General features: G+C 41.4%; 1 protein-coding gene across 1 annotated transcript in view; it reads right to left on the minus strand.

Annotated features, from left to right (window-relative positions):
- Positions 1-8,624: 8,624 nt before the first annotated feature.
- The window catches only part of LOC137422153 (protein unc-13 homolog B), a 745,568-nt gene continuing 735,739 nt past the window's right edge, over positions 8,625-18,453 (minus strand). Inside the window, exons 33-35 of the mRNA XM_068108912.2 lie at positions 13,575-13,664; positions 11,322-11,481; positions 8,625-9,135 (exon numbers count right to left, since the gene is read on the minus strand). Coding sequence (XP_067965013.2) covers positions 8,850-9,135; positions 11,322-11,481; positions 13,575-13,664 — 536 coding nt within the window. The 3' untranslated portion in view covers positions 8,625-8,849. The remainder of the gene's footprint in view (positions 9,136-11,321; positions 11,482-13,574; positions 13,665-18,453) is intronic.

The raw sequence follows: 18,453 nt of genomic DNA on the forward strand, positions 1-18,453 counted from the left end.
GTGTACAATATTATACATATATGCATTTGAATACGCTCCACCATGACCACGACATGCTGTACATACCACCTTGAATGATTTATTTATTTAAATACACCCTTCCATGTCCATTACATACTGTACATGCCAACTTGAATTATTTATTTATTTAAATACACTCTACTACATCCATTACATAATGTACATAATGCCATGAATTATTTATTTATTTAAATACACTTTACCATGTCCACTACATACTGTACGTACCACCTTGAATGATTTCTTTATTTAATACAACCGACTACATACTGTCAATACATACCAACTTGAATGATTTATTTATTTAAATACACTACCATGTCCACCACATACTATAAATACCACCTTGAATGATTTATTTATTTGGACACACCTTCTCATCACTGCCACCTCATTACCACTTTTAATTGTCTTTTTCATTTCTGCACAATTGGATTATTTATTTAAATACACTCTACCATTTATATAGACATACAACCTCAAGTTATTGATTATTGAATTTTTGCCGTTCACCATTCCACTGCCTACATATTACCTTGAATTATTTATTTATTTATATACCTTTTACCATTCTACTGCATACATATTTACCTTATATTATTATATTATTAATATACTATTATATTATAATATATAATATACTATTATATTATTATATATTATATTATATACTATTATATTATAATATACTTATTGGTACGGCTTCGGCCCTAATGATTGTTGTTATGATTATTGTTGTTGGTTCGAAGTATTCTGGTGATTGTGGTTGAAGGGAAAGGGTTATTATAGTTAAAAGATTTAAAAGCGCTCCTGGTAAAATGTGGCCGGAAATCCGGATCGTGACCGAAGAGGTGGAGCGAGGAAGAAGAGGCGGTAGGAGATGGTGAAGAGACGTGGTTGTTGAAGCTCCGGACCGAGCGGCCGACGTACACTGCGAGTGAACTTTGCGTCCTTGAAGGGAAGTTCGGGCGATAAGAGATATCGCCAGAGTGCGTGGAGCCTGTGTGGTCGGGTATCCTCATTGAGGTTCCGGAGGATCCTGGCCTCAAAGCCCGGGTTCGAATGAAAGCCGTCCGCCATCTTCGCCACGCGAGCAACCTGCAGTGAACCGGTTTTGGTCGTGTCGGCTGGGCATTATTCCCCGGTGGTTTGCCGGGACGGCTGTGCCAGAAAGGGCACTTGAGAATTATACGGAGGCTCGCGGATTGAACCGCATATGTGTACGTCGGAGCGCGTCTTTGTGAGGTTCCTTTCCACCGCCGTATTGCGGGGTGCTGAACAGCGTGACCTCGGGGTCGCCTCAATTGACTTTGATCGGGCCTTGACTCCCCGATCGCGGGAGCGCACAGAGACATTGGGACTTCACCTTGGAGGGGTGCAGAGACATTGGGGAGGTGCCGTGAGTTTGGGATTAAGGGGCTTGATAAGGTTACCACCGTAAGATTTGATAGTAGGGGTGATTGCCCCATTGTTGTATGGCTCTTTCTGTGTGATTTCTAATATATTATTGTTTGTTCATAACCTGGTGTGGTTGCATTATTGATTTGACTGTTTCATTTGCTGGTTCCATTGAGGGTTTCATTATTTGCCTGATTTCAACCCAGGATAACACATCTTTCTGCCGGGGACCCTCTCGGCGTTCGGAGGTCTACCGAGACCAGAGGTAAGGGGAGGACCCCGTAATATTATTAATATATTATTATTATTACCTTATATTATGATATTATTAATATATTATATTATTATCCTTATATTATTTATATACTACCAACACACAACTTGAATTATTTATTTATATACACTTTACCATCGCCACTGTGAATGCACAAATTTGAATTATATATTTATTTGTATGCACTTTGCCATCGCCACTGTGAATGCACCATTTTGAATTATATATTTATTTGTATGCACTTTGCCATCTCCAATGGGAATGCACGAATTTGAATTATATATTTATTTATATGCACTTTGCCATCTCCACTGTGAATGCACCATTTTGAATTATATATTTATTTATATACACTTTGCCATCTCCAATGGGAATGCACGAATTTGAATTATATATTTATTTGTATGCACTTTGCCATCTCCACTGTGAATGCACGAATTTGAATTATATATTTATTTATATACACTTTCCTATCTCCACTACCTACAAACAACTTGAATTATTTATTTATATACATTTACCATCTCCACTGTGAATGCACCTTTTTGAATTATTTATTTATTTATATACACTTTCCTATCTCCACTACCGACAAACAACTTGAATTATTTATTTATATACATTTACCATCTCCAGTGTCAATGCGCAGTTTTGAATTATATATTTATTTATACGAGCAACGGTACCCGCCCTATGGGCGGGGCTTCAATTGGGAAGCCCAAATGAAAAGGCAAAATATCAGAAATTGAAGGATTTTTAAAATTTTAAACGACTCATATAAACATCCGTTAAATCATATCACACGCAAATCATCAAAATCTAAACAGTACATGGCGCCCATTTTGAAAAAAGATTGAATTCTGCAAAACGGAAGCGGCTGCCACACGTCTTTCTCAGTCGCACGTTTATGTGTGAAGAGTGCACGCCGAATCTGCAACACGGAAGCGGCCGCTACACCTGTTTCTCAGTCTCTTTGCACACGCTGCCATATTACTTCGGAGCCGCACGTTTATATAGGAAGAGTTCGTCATGAGTCGATCTACTCTCTCCTGGTACGTAGAATAAACAGTATTTGTAGAATTTCAACAAAAGCCACATCACTGTTCATATCGGTAAATATTATTCCTTCGTCTTTGGAAAAACTGGAAAAATTGGAAAACTTTGAAAAATTGGAAAAACAATATAGCCTATTTTACTCCCAGGGGTCCCAGGAATACCCACCCAAAATATCGTTGCGATCGGTTGAGCCGTTTTTGCGGTATCTTCGAAAGGACGGACGGCCATTTGGTCAATTATAGTAATATACACTTTGCTATCTCCACTAGGAAAGTTGAGTTCCAGCACCAGCTTTCTGGGATGAATGATCACGGTGAGTACCCCGATTTTGAATAGGTACACCGTATCCCTGTGCATCGTAAGAGGCGACCAAGGGTTGGCGTCAGGAAGGGCATCCGGCCATAAAAACATGCCTCAAACAGGGAACCATGATTGTCATGGGGCCCGCAAGGCTAACCCGGCTCTAGCGGGGAAAATGGCCTTAAAACGATCATTCATTCATATCTCCACTACCTACACACAACTTGAATTATTTATTTATATACATTTACCATCTCCAGTGTCAATGCACAGTTTTGAATTATATATTTATTTATATACACTTTCCTATCTCCACTACCTACACACAATTTGAATTATTTATTTATATACATTTACCATCTCCAGTGTCAATGCACAGTTTTGAATTATATATTTATTTATATACACATTGCTATCTCCACTACCTGCACACAATTTGAATTATTTATTTATATACACTATGCTACAACATCTCTCCATTACCAACACAACTTTTGGAATCATTTATTTACCTACACTTTGTCATCGCTACGCACATACCACCTTGAATATTTTATTACTATAAACTTTACCATCACCGCTACCCACAGATTAATTTATTTATTTCAATGTAAAATCTACATGTCCCATTAAGCTGCGGTTGGGGGCAGTGCTGCAGATGGGAGTTTGCATCCGGCTTGTTGAGTAAACCAATGACATATAGTAACCTGACATGCCTGCTGTATAAGGTGTAATGACATTTTGTTACCTGACAATGACAACCTGGTGCTGCTCCTCCACCGAGATTCAAATTGCTGTTGAGGTCGACATTGAGTATGAAACGGATAATAACAGTTCTCTTCGGTGTTGAACTTACTATCATTGATCGCTGTTGAACAATTATAATTTGGGTTCATCTATAAATGACGCACGTCTCCAGATTCGCTCTTCCTACTATTTACAGTGAAATGCTCGGCCATTTCAACCTTAGTTACCTCTTTATTGTTTTCGTTTCCTCTTTTCAACAATGGTTTTCAAGCAGCCGGATGTCCAATGACACTACTTTGTTCAAATCTAACAGGATATATATCATATTAAAGAAGGCACTCTGACATAATCAACATGTTTTTTTTTTTGTTTTTTTTGTATACAAGATCGAGGCTCGTGAAAGAGCCAACATTAATCACACAAAAAGTCAAACCGACACACAAAACACCAAAAATAAGGGGAGCGGCAGACAAGATAGGGAGAGAGAGGGAAGGACACAAACACATTTGAGAGCAGGGACAACGGGAGAAATGTGGGAGGGGGAGGGCTTTGGGGGAGGTGTGAGAGGTATAAAACATATGAACACTGCAAGGACTTCCAGGAAAGAAGTTGGAGTTTCAGCAAAAAAAAAAAAAAAGAAGAAGTATCTGGGGTGAATTAGCGGGGGTAGAAAAGATCAAGGTTTTGGATTGGGGAAGATAAGAGATGGTGGTGAAGAGCTGTTTTAAAGACCTGGAGGGAGGAGTGGGATTGAAGGGAGTGGGGGAGTTTGTTCCAGAGGTGGGAGAAAAGAGGAATGAAAAAGTGAAGGTGATCAGAGAGCTTAGATTTTGGCAGTTTAACCGTAAGAGGGTTGCTGGCAGACCTTGTGCGGCCTGTAGGAATATTTGGGGGGACAGAGCACAGAAAGAGCTGGGGAGCAAGGCCGGAGAGGAGTCGGTAGAAGACAGAAAGACCACCAGTTTTGATTTCTTGTTGCTTTTGCCTTGATCAACTCCATTGTTCGGTGCAGCTTATATACTCTCTTCTGAGTCTTGCACATACAGCTTCTCCTGAAACGGGGAGTTTTATGAGAATATGTTTTCTGGAGTGTCTTTCACGAGCAAAATTTTGATTTGAAAATGATTTCTACTACTGCTATGACTATGACTAAGCATAGTATGATTGCCGATCCTTAGGCTTTATATACTCGTGTGATACTATATTTTTGGTTGGATGATAACAAATGAGTGTGTCAACTACTATCAACAGGTGACTGAACACCAGTGCATGTCAATTTCACATGATACAGCAATGTCGGCATTCCCATAATATAACTTTTTATTTTCACCGTTTCCATAAATTCTGATACCGAACATGTACAGTCGTGGCCAAAATATTGGCACCCTTGCACTTTGTTCAAATAACACAATTTTCTCAAAAAATAAGTTGAAATTGACAAAAGTATTTGGTCTCCACAATTCTTTATTTCACTGTTAATATTACAGAACCTTTGTTTTTGATTCAGAACTTAATATATCCTTTTAAATCAGAAAATAAAGAGAAATGGCATTGACAATATTATTTCAACAATTTTCTGGAAGAAATGGTGCATTATTTGAAAAAAGTGCAAGGGTGCCAATATTATTCGCCATGACTGTATGCATAGCTAAGTTCGTGTGTGCGTACAAGTACATACCAAACATGATGTAGACAAAACGCTTTGATGTCAAAAGCACGTTTTCATGCTATGCGTTCGCATTATGGAGAAGAGCAAGCTCAAAAGGTTTCCGTTCCCCGTGCAAGGTATTTTTATTTTCAAGATAACAAATGTACATGGAGCAGAGCCAAACATTCCAGGCTCACTGAGTCCATCACGTCAGAGGAAGGTGGTGTGAAATCCACTGGAAGCTGAGACATCGACGTGGAAGCGTTTCCGCACCGTACGAGACACCTCGGACAGATAGGCAAAATGGCCCTCCATCGTACCATGCATTGGGCCGCGCGACGTGCAGGGCAGCGACGACTGAATGCCAAACGAAGCAACACCATGGGCTAAAAAGAAAGGCGAATGAAAGCAATGCTCTCAATCGTCGACACCGCACTCTGTCTTAACGGCCTGCAAGTCTGGCACATGTTATGGCATGATGGCTGAACGAAAAGCTTTGTTAGCGTTGCGGCTACGAATTGATGTATTTGGCCCTGCCGTTATTTGGCCCTGCCGTTATTTGGCCCTGCCGTTTTCGTTTTCCTGCAGACATAACCCGTCACCACCTTTTTTGCCCCTCACCGGTCCACTATACAGTGCATTCAGAAAGTATTCAGACCCCTTCACTTTTTTCACATTTTGTTATGTTGCAGTCTTATACTGAAATCGTTTATATTCATTTTTTCCCTCATCAATCTACACTCAATACCCCATAATGACAAAGAGAAAACAGGATTAGAAAGTTTTGCAAATTTATTAAAAAGAAAAAACTAAAATATCACATTGACATAAGTATTCATACCCTTTGCGATGACACTTGAAATTTAGCTCAGGTGCCTCCCATTTCTCTTGATCATCGTTGAGATGTTTCTACACCTTGATCGGAGTCCACCTGTGGTAAATTCAATTGATTGGACATGATTTGGAAAGGCACACACCTGTCTATATAAGGTCTCACAGCTGACAATGCATATCAGAGCAAAAACAAAGCCATGAGGTCGAATGAACTGCCTGCAGAGCTCAGAGACAGGATTGTGTCGAGGCACATATCTGGGGAAGCCTACAAAAAAATATCTGCTGCATTGAAGGTTCCCAAGAGCACAGTGGCCTCCATAATTCTTAAATGGAAGAAGTTTGGAACAACCAGGACTCTTCCTAGAGCTGGCCGCCCGGCCAAACTGAGCAATCGGGGGAGAAGGGCCTTGGTAAGAGAGGTGACCAAGAACCCGATGGTCACTCTGGCTGAGCTCCAGAGATCCTGTGTGGAGATGGGAGAAACTTTCAGAAGGACAACCATCACTGCAACACTCCACCGATCTGGGCTTTATGGCAAAGTGGCCAGACGGAAGCCTCTCCTCAATGAACGACACATGAAAGCCCGCTTGGACTTTGCAAAAAAGCACCTAAAGGACTCTCAGACTGTGAGAAACAAGATTCTGCGGTCTGCTGAAACCAAGATTGAACTGTTTGGCTTCCGTCTGGCCACTCTGCCATGAACCCCAGATCGGTGGAGTGTTGCAGTGATGGTTGTCCTTCTGAAAGTTTCTCCCATCTCCACACAGGATCTCTGGAGCTCAGCCAGAGTGACCATCGGGTTCTTGGTCACCTCTCTTACCAAGGCCCTTCTCCCCCGATTGCTCAGTTTGGCCGGGCGGCCAGCTCTAGGAAGAGTCCTGGTTGTTCCAAACTTCTTCCATTTAAGAATTATGGAGGCCACTGTGCTCTTGGGAACCTTCAATGCAGCAGATATTTTTTTTGTAGGCTTCCCCAGATCTGTGCCTCGACACAATCCTGTCTCTAAGCTCTGCAGGCAGTTCCTTCGACCCCATGACTTGGTTTTTGCTCTGATATGCATTGTCAGCTGTGAGAGCATATATAGACAGGTGTGTGCCTTTCCAAATCATGTCCAATCAATTGAATTTACCACAGGTGGACTCCGATCAAGGTGTAGAAACATCTCAACGATGATCAAGAGAAATGGGAGGCACCTGAGCTAAATTTCAAGTGTTATCGCAAAGGGTATGAATACTTATGTCAATGTGATATTTGAGTTTTTTCTTTTTAATAAATTTGCAAAACTTTCTAAAATCCTGTTTTCTCTTTGTCATTATGGGGTATTGAGTGTAGATTGATGAGGGAAAAAATTGAATTTAAACGATTTCAGCATGAGGCTGCAACAAAACAAAATGTGAAAAAAGTGAAGGGGTCTGAATACTTTCTGAATGCACTGTATATACTTCTGGTGGCGCTACACATAAGCCGTTAGACGTACAGCAGTAGATGGGCCCGAGTGCATCTGCGGCGGACGACAGTTTTTTTTTTCCCAAAGTGCTTGGACAACGAGAAACATAACTGGACGGTGTGTGGACGGACACACAGGGCAGGCGGAGATGCACACAGGACATAGATCCACAGTGAGCAGATAGCAGCATTACGCTATCCACAACATGATAGACACATTTGACCTTTGGTGGCGCTATTGTCATTGGAATAGCTCATTTCTAATCTACACAAAAAACTCCACGAAAACCACCGGTATAATTATCATTATCGTTAATGTTAACATTATTCTTTCCTTCAGATTGGACAAAAATCCGCTCGAGTTTGTAAAAACCGCTGAAAATTTCAGGATATTTTTTTATACACAAGACAAAGGCTCATTGAAATTTCTTTTTGTGCTAAAACGAAATCCATGCAAGGGGAGTAGAAATATATTTTGCATTGAACTATACTCCATTTTCTCCTGAACCGGGAATAAAAAAGTGGAACGTTTGCCTGCACGGAAACGACACATTATGGGGCTGAAAAACACAAAGGGACAACGATTCCACAGTAAACAACATCGAGTAGAGAGCGGACATGTTCTGATATAGGAGCCTCCAACGCATTCTCCAGATTCTAGATTCAAGGCTACGGATTTTTTTTTCTCAAAACCAGTGCCTTCGAATCAGTTCCCAAACGGAGGCTCTAAATCCATTCTGAAGGGCAGAAGCACCAAGCATATTCTGAACGAATGGGCCGCAAATCCAAGACAGATTTGAGGTTCCTGATACCATTGCAAACGAGATACTCCTGATTCGTCCCAAATTTAGGCCTCTCTCTCATCAACAGCATTTGAACAAAACACCGTGACCAGAATAATAGCGCAAACCGACTCACTGTATTGGACACATTATTCAATGGAATTACCCACATGAAACATAAATGGCACTTCATGTAATTAAAGAGGGAAGGTTAGGTTATGGTTCCCTGTAGGAGAGAGAGAAGGGGTGTGTTGGAGAGGGCTGTGGGTCGTGGCGCTTTTTATGAACAGTGCGAGCCACGGGCCGGGAAGACATTTGTGCTGGTTTCAGGAGCAGAGGACAATCAGTTCTCCTCCTCCTGGGCGCGTATGCTCGATTTCAGTCGAACAAATTCCTTAGCGACGTCGTCGCCCGAGCGTTGCGACAGAATCCGAAGCACCGTCAGCCCCGTCTCGTCCATGTGCACCGACTTTCGCAGGGGACAGCAACACGTGCAGCTGCCCTTCTCTTGGATGTCCCGCAGCGGAAGCACGCTCAGGCCAATGACGCGGTCGTCACGCGCGAAGCAGTAGTCCTTCACGAGCAGCATCAGGTCATAGGCCTCAAATCCCTCCGTGTTGCCTAGCGAGCTGTGCACATCAAGAGAAAAATCACAATTCCACTAACAATAGAAATCCAGAAATGTGCGACATTTGAATGGATTGCAAGATTTTTTAAGTATGAAAGTCAATACCCACCAGAGGGAGCTCCCACACTAAAGTACGTCAACAGTTTTGCTCTTTGGATTGGGAGGTCGGTATTTAAAACCTAGGCCAAGTCATACCATACACTTTATGAAAAACCAACATACCAGTCATACCAACTTCTTACTTTCTTGCTTGATGCTCAGAATTGAAAAATATAGAGCATGGATAAACAATGATGGGAAGGCAATGGAAAACCACCCTTGCTAACATCGGCAGCAACAACACTATTAGGAGTATGGTACAGAGCAGCTAGTCAAGGTACGCACACTCGCCTCTAAAGCTGTCCAGCCTGTGTTTGAATCTCGCTCCAGCTTTAAACTGCCATCCAGGTGTTTCACAGGCAGGGCGAGTCATCAATGTGTGTGCCCGTCCATCGGATGGACGTTAAACTGGGCATCCCGTCTTCCTGCATTAGTTGGTGGACGTTAGAGATCTTGCGGTGTCCTTCCCAAAGAGTCTGCCAGCTCTCGGTGGCACCATGGCCAAATCACTAATTCCTCCCTGAACCTACAAGGTTCAGGCAGGCAGCCACACTCTCAGCCAATGATGTTACCCCACAGCCTTGTGCTTTTATGATGAGGTGACACCTCTGTATTTATTGTCGCAATTATTAGTGAAATTCTCTCTCAGGTTCAGCGCCACCAAATAGTCTCTCCACTAGGTGGTTTGCCTTTCCCCTCCCAGTGGGAGTCAGAGCAGGAAATTGGAACTGGACTTAGGAGCCAGTGATAACCTGTCTACTCTTCTTGGAGAGACACTGGATCTTTAGCATCCATCAGCTGACGGTAGCAGATTGGTCCCCAGCTTAACATCCATTGGAGGAACGGCACACCCATTGATGTATTGCCCTGCCTGCGAAACACCAATCTGACAGTTATATATTTGGGTCGGGAATTGCACCAAGATTGGACTGCTCAGAAGCAAGTGTGCTATCTTGGTGCCTTGAATAAAAATGTTGTTATTTACATCAAAAGGTTATAAATGTCGGAAGTTTGTAATGCTAACCCAGACTCTCGGAAGTGCAGATTCCCCTCTCGACTGGCTCCAGAATCTTACTATAATTCACCAAATGTCCGTCCGTCCGTTCACAGGTACCGCAAAAACGGCTGAACCGATCGCAACGATATTTTGGGTGGGTAATCCTGGGACCCCCTGGAGTAAAATAGGCTGTATTGTTTTTCCAATTTTCCAGTTTTTCAAACACGATGGAATAATATTTACCGATATGAACAGTGATGTGGCTTTTATTGAAATTCTACAAATACTGTTTAGATTTTGATGATTTGCGTGTGATATGATTTAACGGATGTTTATATAAATCGTAAAAAAAAAAAAAAAAGCCTTCAATTTCTGATATTTTGCCTTTTCATTTGGGCTTCCCAATTGAAGCCCTGCCCATAGGGTGGGTACCGTTGCAAGTTTCATTTAATTTCAATTTTCATTCAACCATGGCGTCAGGAAGGGCATCCGGCCATAAAAAAACTGCCTCAAACAGGGAACCATGATTGTCATGGGGCCCGCAAGGCTAACCCCCGCTCTAGTGGGGAAAAATGGCCTTAAAACGATCATTCATTCATTCATTCATTCATGGCCATTAGAAAAGCTTCCTTAAGCTGTTCCTGTGCTGCTCTTCATGGATTAAAAGAAACGGTCCCAGGTTCTACTATTTGCATGTTGATATATCAATGATTGAAGGTTTTCAGGATAATAAGGACATCAGGATCTGTAGGATGGAATTGCTTGTGAAGTGTGGTGGGGGAGGACGATTGTGTCAAATATGTGAATGTGGTGCACAGTAGGTCACAGTGTGTGCAGGAATGCAACGGGAAGAGTATGGCGACATTATGATGTTGTATAGTGTCATGAAAGTTGGATGGCAGTAAAATCGGGCATTGATTGAGAAGTTGGACATGAGGTCGGAAGTACATGCTGAGACTCGATCAAGAGATGTGGTTCGATAAAGACCATCATCGTGTAGTGCAATGGAACGGAAGTTGTGGTGCAGCATGAGATAAGGTGAAATTTGGGAGATGAGTGGTAAGGTGAGAGGTATGTCAGTAGGTACTCACAAAGTGAACGTTTCATCAAACTTTGGTGCCCAAGAGTTGTTTTTAGACTTGGTCGAGAAGCGTCGTCTCTTGTCACTCAAGTGTGGCCCCACAACAGTGACCTCCACAAAGGGGCGAAACACGCTGTTCGTCTTCCACTTGAGATTATTGACACCCACCACTAGGTTGCAGACAAATACAATCGGACTTTAGGTCGAAGTTTTCATTTTGTGAACATCAACTACAATCACTCCATGACTATGCAAACATTTTATAAACAACTCTTTTAACCATCTTTTATTACCTCCGCCACCAAAGGGTGTATGGAGGTTATGTTTTCACCCCTGTCTGTTTGTCCGTGAACAAGATATCTCAAAAAGTTGTGAACGGATTCGGACGAAATTTGGCAGAGATGTTGCGAATGTGACAAGGAGGAAATGATTACATTTTGGTGAAGATCCGGATCCGGATCCGGCTAGTAGAATTTTTAAAGTGATTCTTCACCATTGGGAGATAGGGCCAAAAACGATACATAGCAGGATATCTCAAAAAGTTGTGGACGGATTTGGACGAAACTTGGTGGACCGGTTGTGTGTGTGACAAGGAAGAATCGATTCAATTTTGGTGAAGATCTGGATCCAGATCCGGCTAGTAGAATTGTTTAAGTGATTCTTCACCATTGGGAGACAGGGCCAAAAACGATAAATAGCAGGATATCTCAAAACGTTGTGGACGGATGATTTTGATTAAATGTGATTCTGCATTGTGGTTTTCTGGTCTACTCTGGGATACAAAACATAAACTGTTCACCTTGTGGAGGTATGCTCTCTACTGAGTGCCGTTCTTAATTCTTGTTTCGTAGTGTTATGTGCTTGACTCATTTTCCAAGAATAACCCTTTTCCCCCCCCAAATTTTCCCCCCAAAATTTTCCCATCCATTTTCGTTTAAGGCAACAACTATCATGTTTTATCATTCATTTCAATATGTTCTTCCATGAGCTTCACTCCTATAAATAATAAAACATAATTTGCCAAATAAGCATAGGAAATAATTAATTAGGAGTGGCTAGCACAGGTGGATCTAGGATTTTGAAAAGTTGCTTCTGCCTCTGCTTTTCATGATCCATCCACCTGTCTTCTCCCTATGATCCCCCTCCAGGATTTGGCTCTGATATGAAACAGGAGGAAATGAAACATGCTCCATCAATGAATAGCATGGACTAGACCCAGTTATTGACTATAAAACAAGAATTCAGATGAATCAGCGATGGTGGCACCGAGGACAATCCGTCTTCCACTCTGTTCATCCATGAGGATAGGAGTTCATTGAAACAGCAAATGCTATACTGGGACACAAAGGAACCACAAGGTCGTGCGGTAGGATAAAAATTAAATGGGAAAACAGAAGAAGTTAATTTTTGTAAAACTAACCACAGGTATCAACCGTGATTATAGGGCAGTGATAAGGCAAGTCATCACATTTGAAAATCCATACGTGATGGAAGTGAATGCATTTACAGTCGCTAAAAAAACTAAACTCCAATGCAATAAATCGACATTGGAAATGTTAATGGTGAATCTTGCGTTTAATGGCTCTGCAGATAATTAAGACGATGAAGGGTGCAATTTTGTCGGATTCACATTTTGTACAAATAGGCTCCACAACACTTTAAATTAGTGCAGGTTCTTTTAAAAGAAAAAATATGGGCAATGTCCTATTGTCCTTGGGCTCACCTGGTACTACCAGGGAACCACTGGTAGACATGGATGACCCATGAAATGGGTAAATTAGCCGATGGTTTAAACAAACTTGTGAAAGCACCATGCAGAGACGATTCCTACCAAATTGCATGTAAATCGAGTGAATACTTGTTGAGAACTCAAAAGTAGCGATTCCTCGAATCGTAATGACCTTTGACCTGTAAGTTGACGAACTTAATATGCAAATATTTTTATGGGATTTGCAAGGCATCAGGGGGCCTTGGTCCTCATAAGTTCTACAAAGTTTTGTGAAAATAGGACTATTAGTTTTAGCATCACGGGTGATGGAGTTTGTGATCAAGGTGTTCAAAATCAGGTGTGTAGTTTTGGAGAAGAAGATCTGAGTGTTTATTTTTTGACTGCCTGACTGATGGACACCTCCCAATGCCAATACCTCACCTGAACTATGTTTCAGGTGAGCTAAAAATGCATTGGGAGTTGGAGAAGGGTGGTGTGGGTGAGTACAAGATAAACTATAGTTGCATTATCCAAGCAGCGAGCAGCGTTTCTCACCCTTAACGGTGATTTTTCGTTCACCCGTGCTCGGATGTGTGATAAGGTCGATGTGGATAGAGACCTCTCCCACAGATTCCTTTCCTTTACCTGCAAGGAATAAAAAATGGAATGTCTATTTGAAATCAGGGTCCACAACAAACGAGGTCAACAGGGAGATTTAAAGGTTATGGAATTCATGGATGGGGACAAGTTACACATAAAGGAAGGATTTTTGTTGGAGCTTGGGGTAGGAAAAAGGTTTGGAATAGTACGAGACATACCTCGGAAGAGGGAATAGAGAAAATACAAATCACACAGAGAAGAAGCATTCCTACCCACACTCTCATCCCTCACATGAGCACACATCCCCATGACATCTGATACATTTCTTCTTACTGTGTCTCCATGTCTAATTCACTTCAAAACCGATCAACTGTCAATACTCCTACTGCTCTCTCTGGCAAACTGTTTTAATTTATCAACCAGAAAAATTCCCCTTTAACCCACCTATCCTACACACAATATATCCTACACACAATCAACATGCAATATTTAGCTGTAAATCATGGAAAGTCACCAGTCATTGCACAGAAACTAGAATCCTTCATTACCGCGGGCGCAAAGCGAAAAGTGGGTGTGAAGCAATTGGTTCACTCTGTCTGTCTGTCTATAGATGTCAGTCTGTGATCGAGGAACAACTTCATTTAAATTTAATGTTATAGTTTGAACACTGTATCTTACTATAATTCACCAAATGTCTGTCTGTCTGTTCCCAGGTACGGCAAAAACGGCTGAAGCGATCGCAACGAAATTTTGGGTGGGTAATCCTGGGATCCTCTGGAGTAAAATAGGCTATATTGTTTTTCCAATTTTTCCCCAATTTCCAATTTTTCAAATTTTCCAAACATGATGGAATAATATTTACCAATATGAACAATGATGTGGCTTTTATTGAAATTCTACAAATACTGTTTAGATTTTGATGATTTGCGTGTGATATGATTTAACGGATGTTTATATAAATCGTTTAAAATAAAAAATCCTTCAATTTCTGATATTTTGCCTTTTCATTTGAGCCTTCCAATTGAAGCCCCACCCGTAGGGTGGGTACCGTTGCTAGTTACACAAATCAGAACTGGCATCAGAACATGAACGTGCAGTTTAACAGTACTGTGCTTCGGCTCTGAATTTTGAAAATTGTACGGAGTCTTGTCCCAAGCGCACATGCACACAGAGGAGTGAGATAATTGTTTTAGTTCGGCTGCCTGTCTGGCAGTCAAACAAAATTGAAAATTATTCCAAACAGGAAGCTTCCTATTTAAGGAACATTGTAAAGAACATAAACAACAGGTACAAATAACGAATTTCACGTGTTAAATAAGGTGGTGTAAAAGACGCTGCATCAATGGCGGTAAACTTCCGGGAATTTTTTACCCCTACAGCCTTTATAAAACCTTTATTTTATTTCAAATGGATTATTTAGTTGAACACTGTAGAACACAAATGATCTTCTTGCCACTTCCAAAAACCCCTAGTGTTGCAGGACTTGGCCAAACTATTATGCCATCTCGACCAATCAAATGAGCCGCTCGCACTCTCAGCGTTGGGGAATATCGATATTCAGACAGAATGGCGGTTCATTTGAAATATAGATTGTGTTCAGAAACGCAAAGCAACAGTTTAAAAACCCTTCCCATGTCCTTTTTCTCAAGACTGTGTGGGTAAGGTGTTCTATGAACTCTCCAGTTTAAAGATGTAACAAAAAATATTTTGTGAATCTTCTGGACACAGATGTAGTGAGCAAGAATGAGGCACATTGAAGGACTGGAAAGAAAAATATCATGGAGGAAATTAAAATTAAGATGGTGGAGATTGATTGCGTATGTACTGTGTATGGAAAAGAACATCACAAAAATAGCGATACACTGGAAACCTGATGGTTGAATGAGGGTTGGACGACATACAGAGACTTCGCGGCATACAGTGGAAAAGGAGCTGCGGGAACTATAAACCACCTGGAAGGAGATCACTCAGTGGGCCCAAGAGAGACAAAAATGGCGTGAGTCTCATAAGAGCTCCATATATGCCATCAGGCATGACAGGTCCGTAAAAAAGAATAAATCCTATACAAACTTGATATGCATGCAATTCATCCATTGCACAGTGCCTGCAGAAAGTAATCTCACCCCTTGAATTTTTTCACATTTTGTTGTGTTGCAGCCTGAATTTAAAATGGACTAAATTGAGATTTTTACTCCCGCCAGGGAGTAATGCATTCAATCGTGTCCGTCCGTGTGTGTGTGTGTGTGTGTGTGTGTGTGTGTGTGTGTGTGTGTGTGCGCATATGTGTGTTCGTATGTTTGTGCGTTTGTGAACAGGATATCTGGAAAAGTTCTGAACGGATTTGGATGACAGTTGGTGGGATGATTGCCCTTGGGATAAGGAAGAATTGATTAGTTTTTGGTGAAGCTCAGGATATTATTCCGGATCCAGGAATTTTTTTGGGAAAGATTTTTTTCTGTTTTACCGCATTAAAGCTTTTATTCTTATTCTTAAATGATGTTTTTCTCCTCTAATTCCGAGATATATCAAAATAAATTCTCTGACAGTTAGGGCTTACTTTCTTTTTCATTTATTGTTTTGGGGAGAGGGGATGTTAAACAAAACGTATTATTCCAACTTGACCCACGGCGGGAGTATGCGCTCTACTGAGTGGCGTTCTAGTTGTTAATGATCCAAACATAATACCCCATAATGACAAAGTGGAATTTTCTTTTTAGAATTTTTTTTTACAAATCAATTAAAATGAAATACAGAAATAACTAATTTATAGAAGTATTCAAGCCACTGAGTCATTACTTCATAAAAGCGCCGTTGGCTGTGATTACAGCTTCCAGTCTTCTTGTTTATGTCTGTATCAGCTTTGCACATCTAGTTTTGTGTAGTTTCTCCCATTGGTCCTTGCAGATTTGCTCAAGCTCCTCCAAGATGGATGGGGAGCGGTGGTGAACAGCAATCTTTAAGTCTTTCCACAGATTCTCAATGGGATTCAAGTCTGGGCTTTGGCTGGGTCACACAGGGCTTTCACGTTCTTGTTCTGAAGACATGCCAGTGTTGCTTTGGCTGTATGCTTGGTGTTATTCTCCTGTTGGATCATCAATATTCGCCACATTTAAGGTTCTTGCTCACTGAATCAGGATCTACTCAAGCATTTGCCAGTATTTAGCTCAATTCATTGTTCCCTCTATCCTTACAAGTCTCCCAGTCCCTGCCCCTGAAAAGCACCTCCATAGCATGATGTTGTCATCACCATGCTTCACAGTAGGGATGGTGTTAGATGCGTGATGAGCTGTGCTCCGTTTCCACCAGACATAGCGATTTGCATTTGGGCCAAAGAGTTAAATTTTTGTCTGATCAGACCACAAAATATTTAGTGTCATGATCTCAGAGTATTTCACATGCCTTTTTAGACGGGTCAATATACTGCCTGACCCCAAAAAAATTGCAAATTTTTGTTTTATGCTTATTTCTAGTAGTTTATGAAGTGGAAGACAACATATTAAAAGTTGGACAATTTTGACGCATGGGAAAGTCCCTCAGTGACGTCAGAAAACAAGATGGCTGCCGGCAGATAAAACGTAAAAAAATTGACTGATAATCATCAGACCACTAACAATTTAAAGTTAATTTTGCACCAATATTTGTATTATGATCGTTGCTGGTAGTTTATGCAGTGCTAATCCTGAGACCATTCGCAATTTAAAGTAAATATTTGCACAAATATATGTTCTTTGATTGTTTCTGCCAGTCTATGACATGGAAAGCAACATATAAAAAATTGGACAATTTTGACACATGTGGAAGTACCATATGCCTTCTAGTCTTAGATTCCAGTTTCATCGTCCTCCTCCTCCTCCTCTATGTCTGGTTCAACACTCATATTGTCACAGTTGCTGTCCTGGCAATGTCCACATGCACTGGTGCACTCTAATCCATGCTTCCTACATGAACACCTTAGTGTTTTGCACCCCCCTGAACAGTTGCAGTGAATCATCTGAAGTAGTATGTCTGGAGCAGGGCTTTTGTCTGTCATCACTGGAACAAGTTTTCCTCCTTCTACCTTCCATCCCCACTCCGTTGGCTCCATTCCACAACAAAGGCCCATCCATTCCATTACCTGGTAATAGGTCCGCAGAGAATGAAACTTGCAGGCAGCGGATGTGGGTGGCAGTCTTTCAGGAGTGACAAATGCCTTAGCCCTTGCAACCTTTTTGCAGAGAATGTTGTATCTGATCGATGCCAATGAGTCGTTCTGATTTGCTTTAAACAATGCCACCATTGCTCTGCAGCCTGCAGTTTCAATAACATCCTGACTCTGCTGTGGTTTACAGAACACCTTTGAGCTGTCTATCAGTTCCTTTTCTTTCTTGATGATTCTTTGAAACCCTGACTTCTTTCCAATCCCAAAGACACGAGACGTTGCGTCACAGCCAGTTAATGCATGAAGGAACAATATATCTCTGCAGGCTGCATTTCCAAGTATCTGCTGAAGGACTTTGATATTGTAGACATTTGATTTTGCCTTGTCAGAACGGAAATAGAGTTCAATGCAGTTTGTCTCCACCATATAGAAGAGCAGGAGGAGAAGGAGATCTGTATCTTCTCCAATGAGGGTTGTAGATCTGGAAGCCGCATTTGCGACGGCCGCTTTTGCAATCTCAACATCAGCATCTCCCTCTGCTTGGATCACCTCACAGCCTTCCTTGTGCAACACCTCTATAATCAACAGTATCATTGCCTGCTTGTTTGACTCATTCGACAGAAAGTCCTCCTTTTTCCCAACAAATTTTGTTGACTCCGTAATGTTAACCTTGGTGGCATTCTTGTTTCTATTCCG

The sequence above is a fragment of the Myxine glutinosa genome, chromosome 2, assembly GCF_964187855.1.
Source record: "Myxine glutinosa chromosome 2, kmMyxGlut1.1, whole genome shotgun sequence".
In the NCBI taxonomy this organism is placed as follows: Eukaryota; Metazoa; Chordata; class Myxini; order Myxiniformes; family Myxinidae; genus Myxine; species Myxine glutinosa.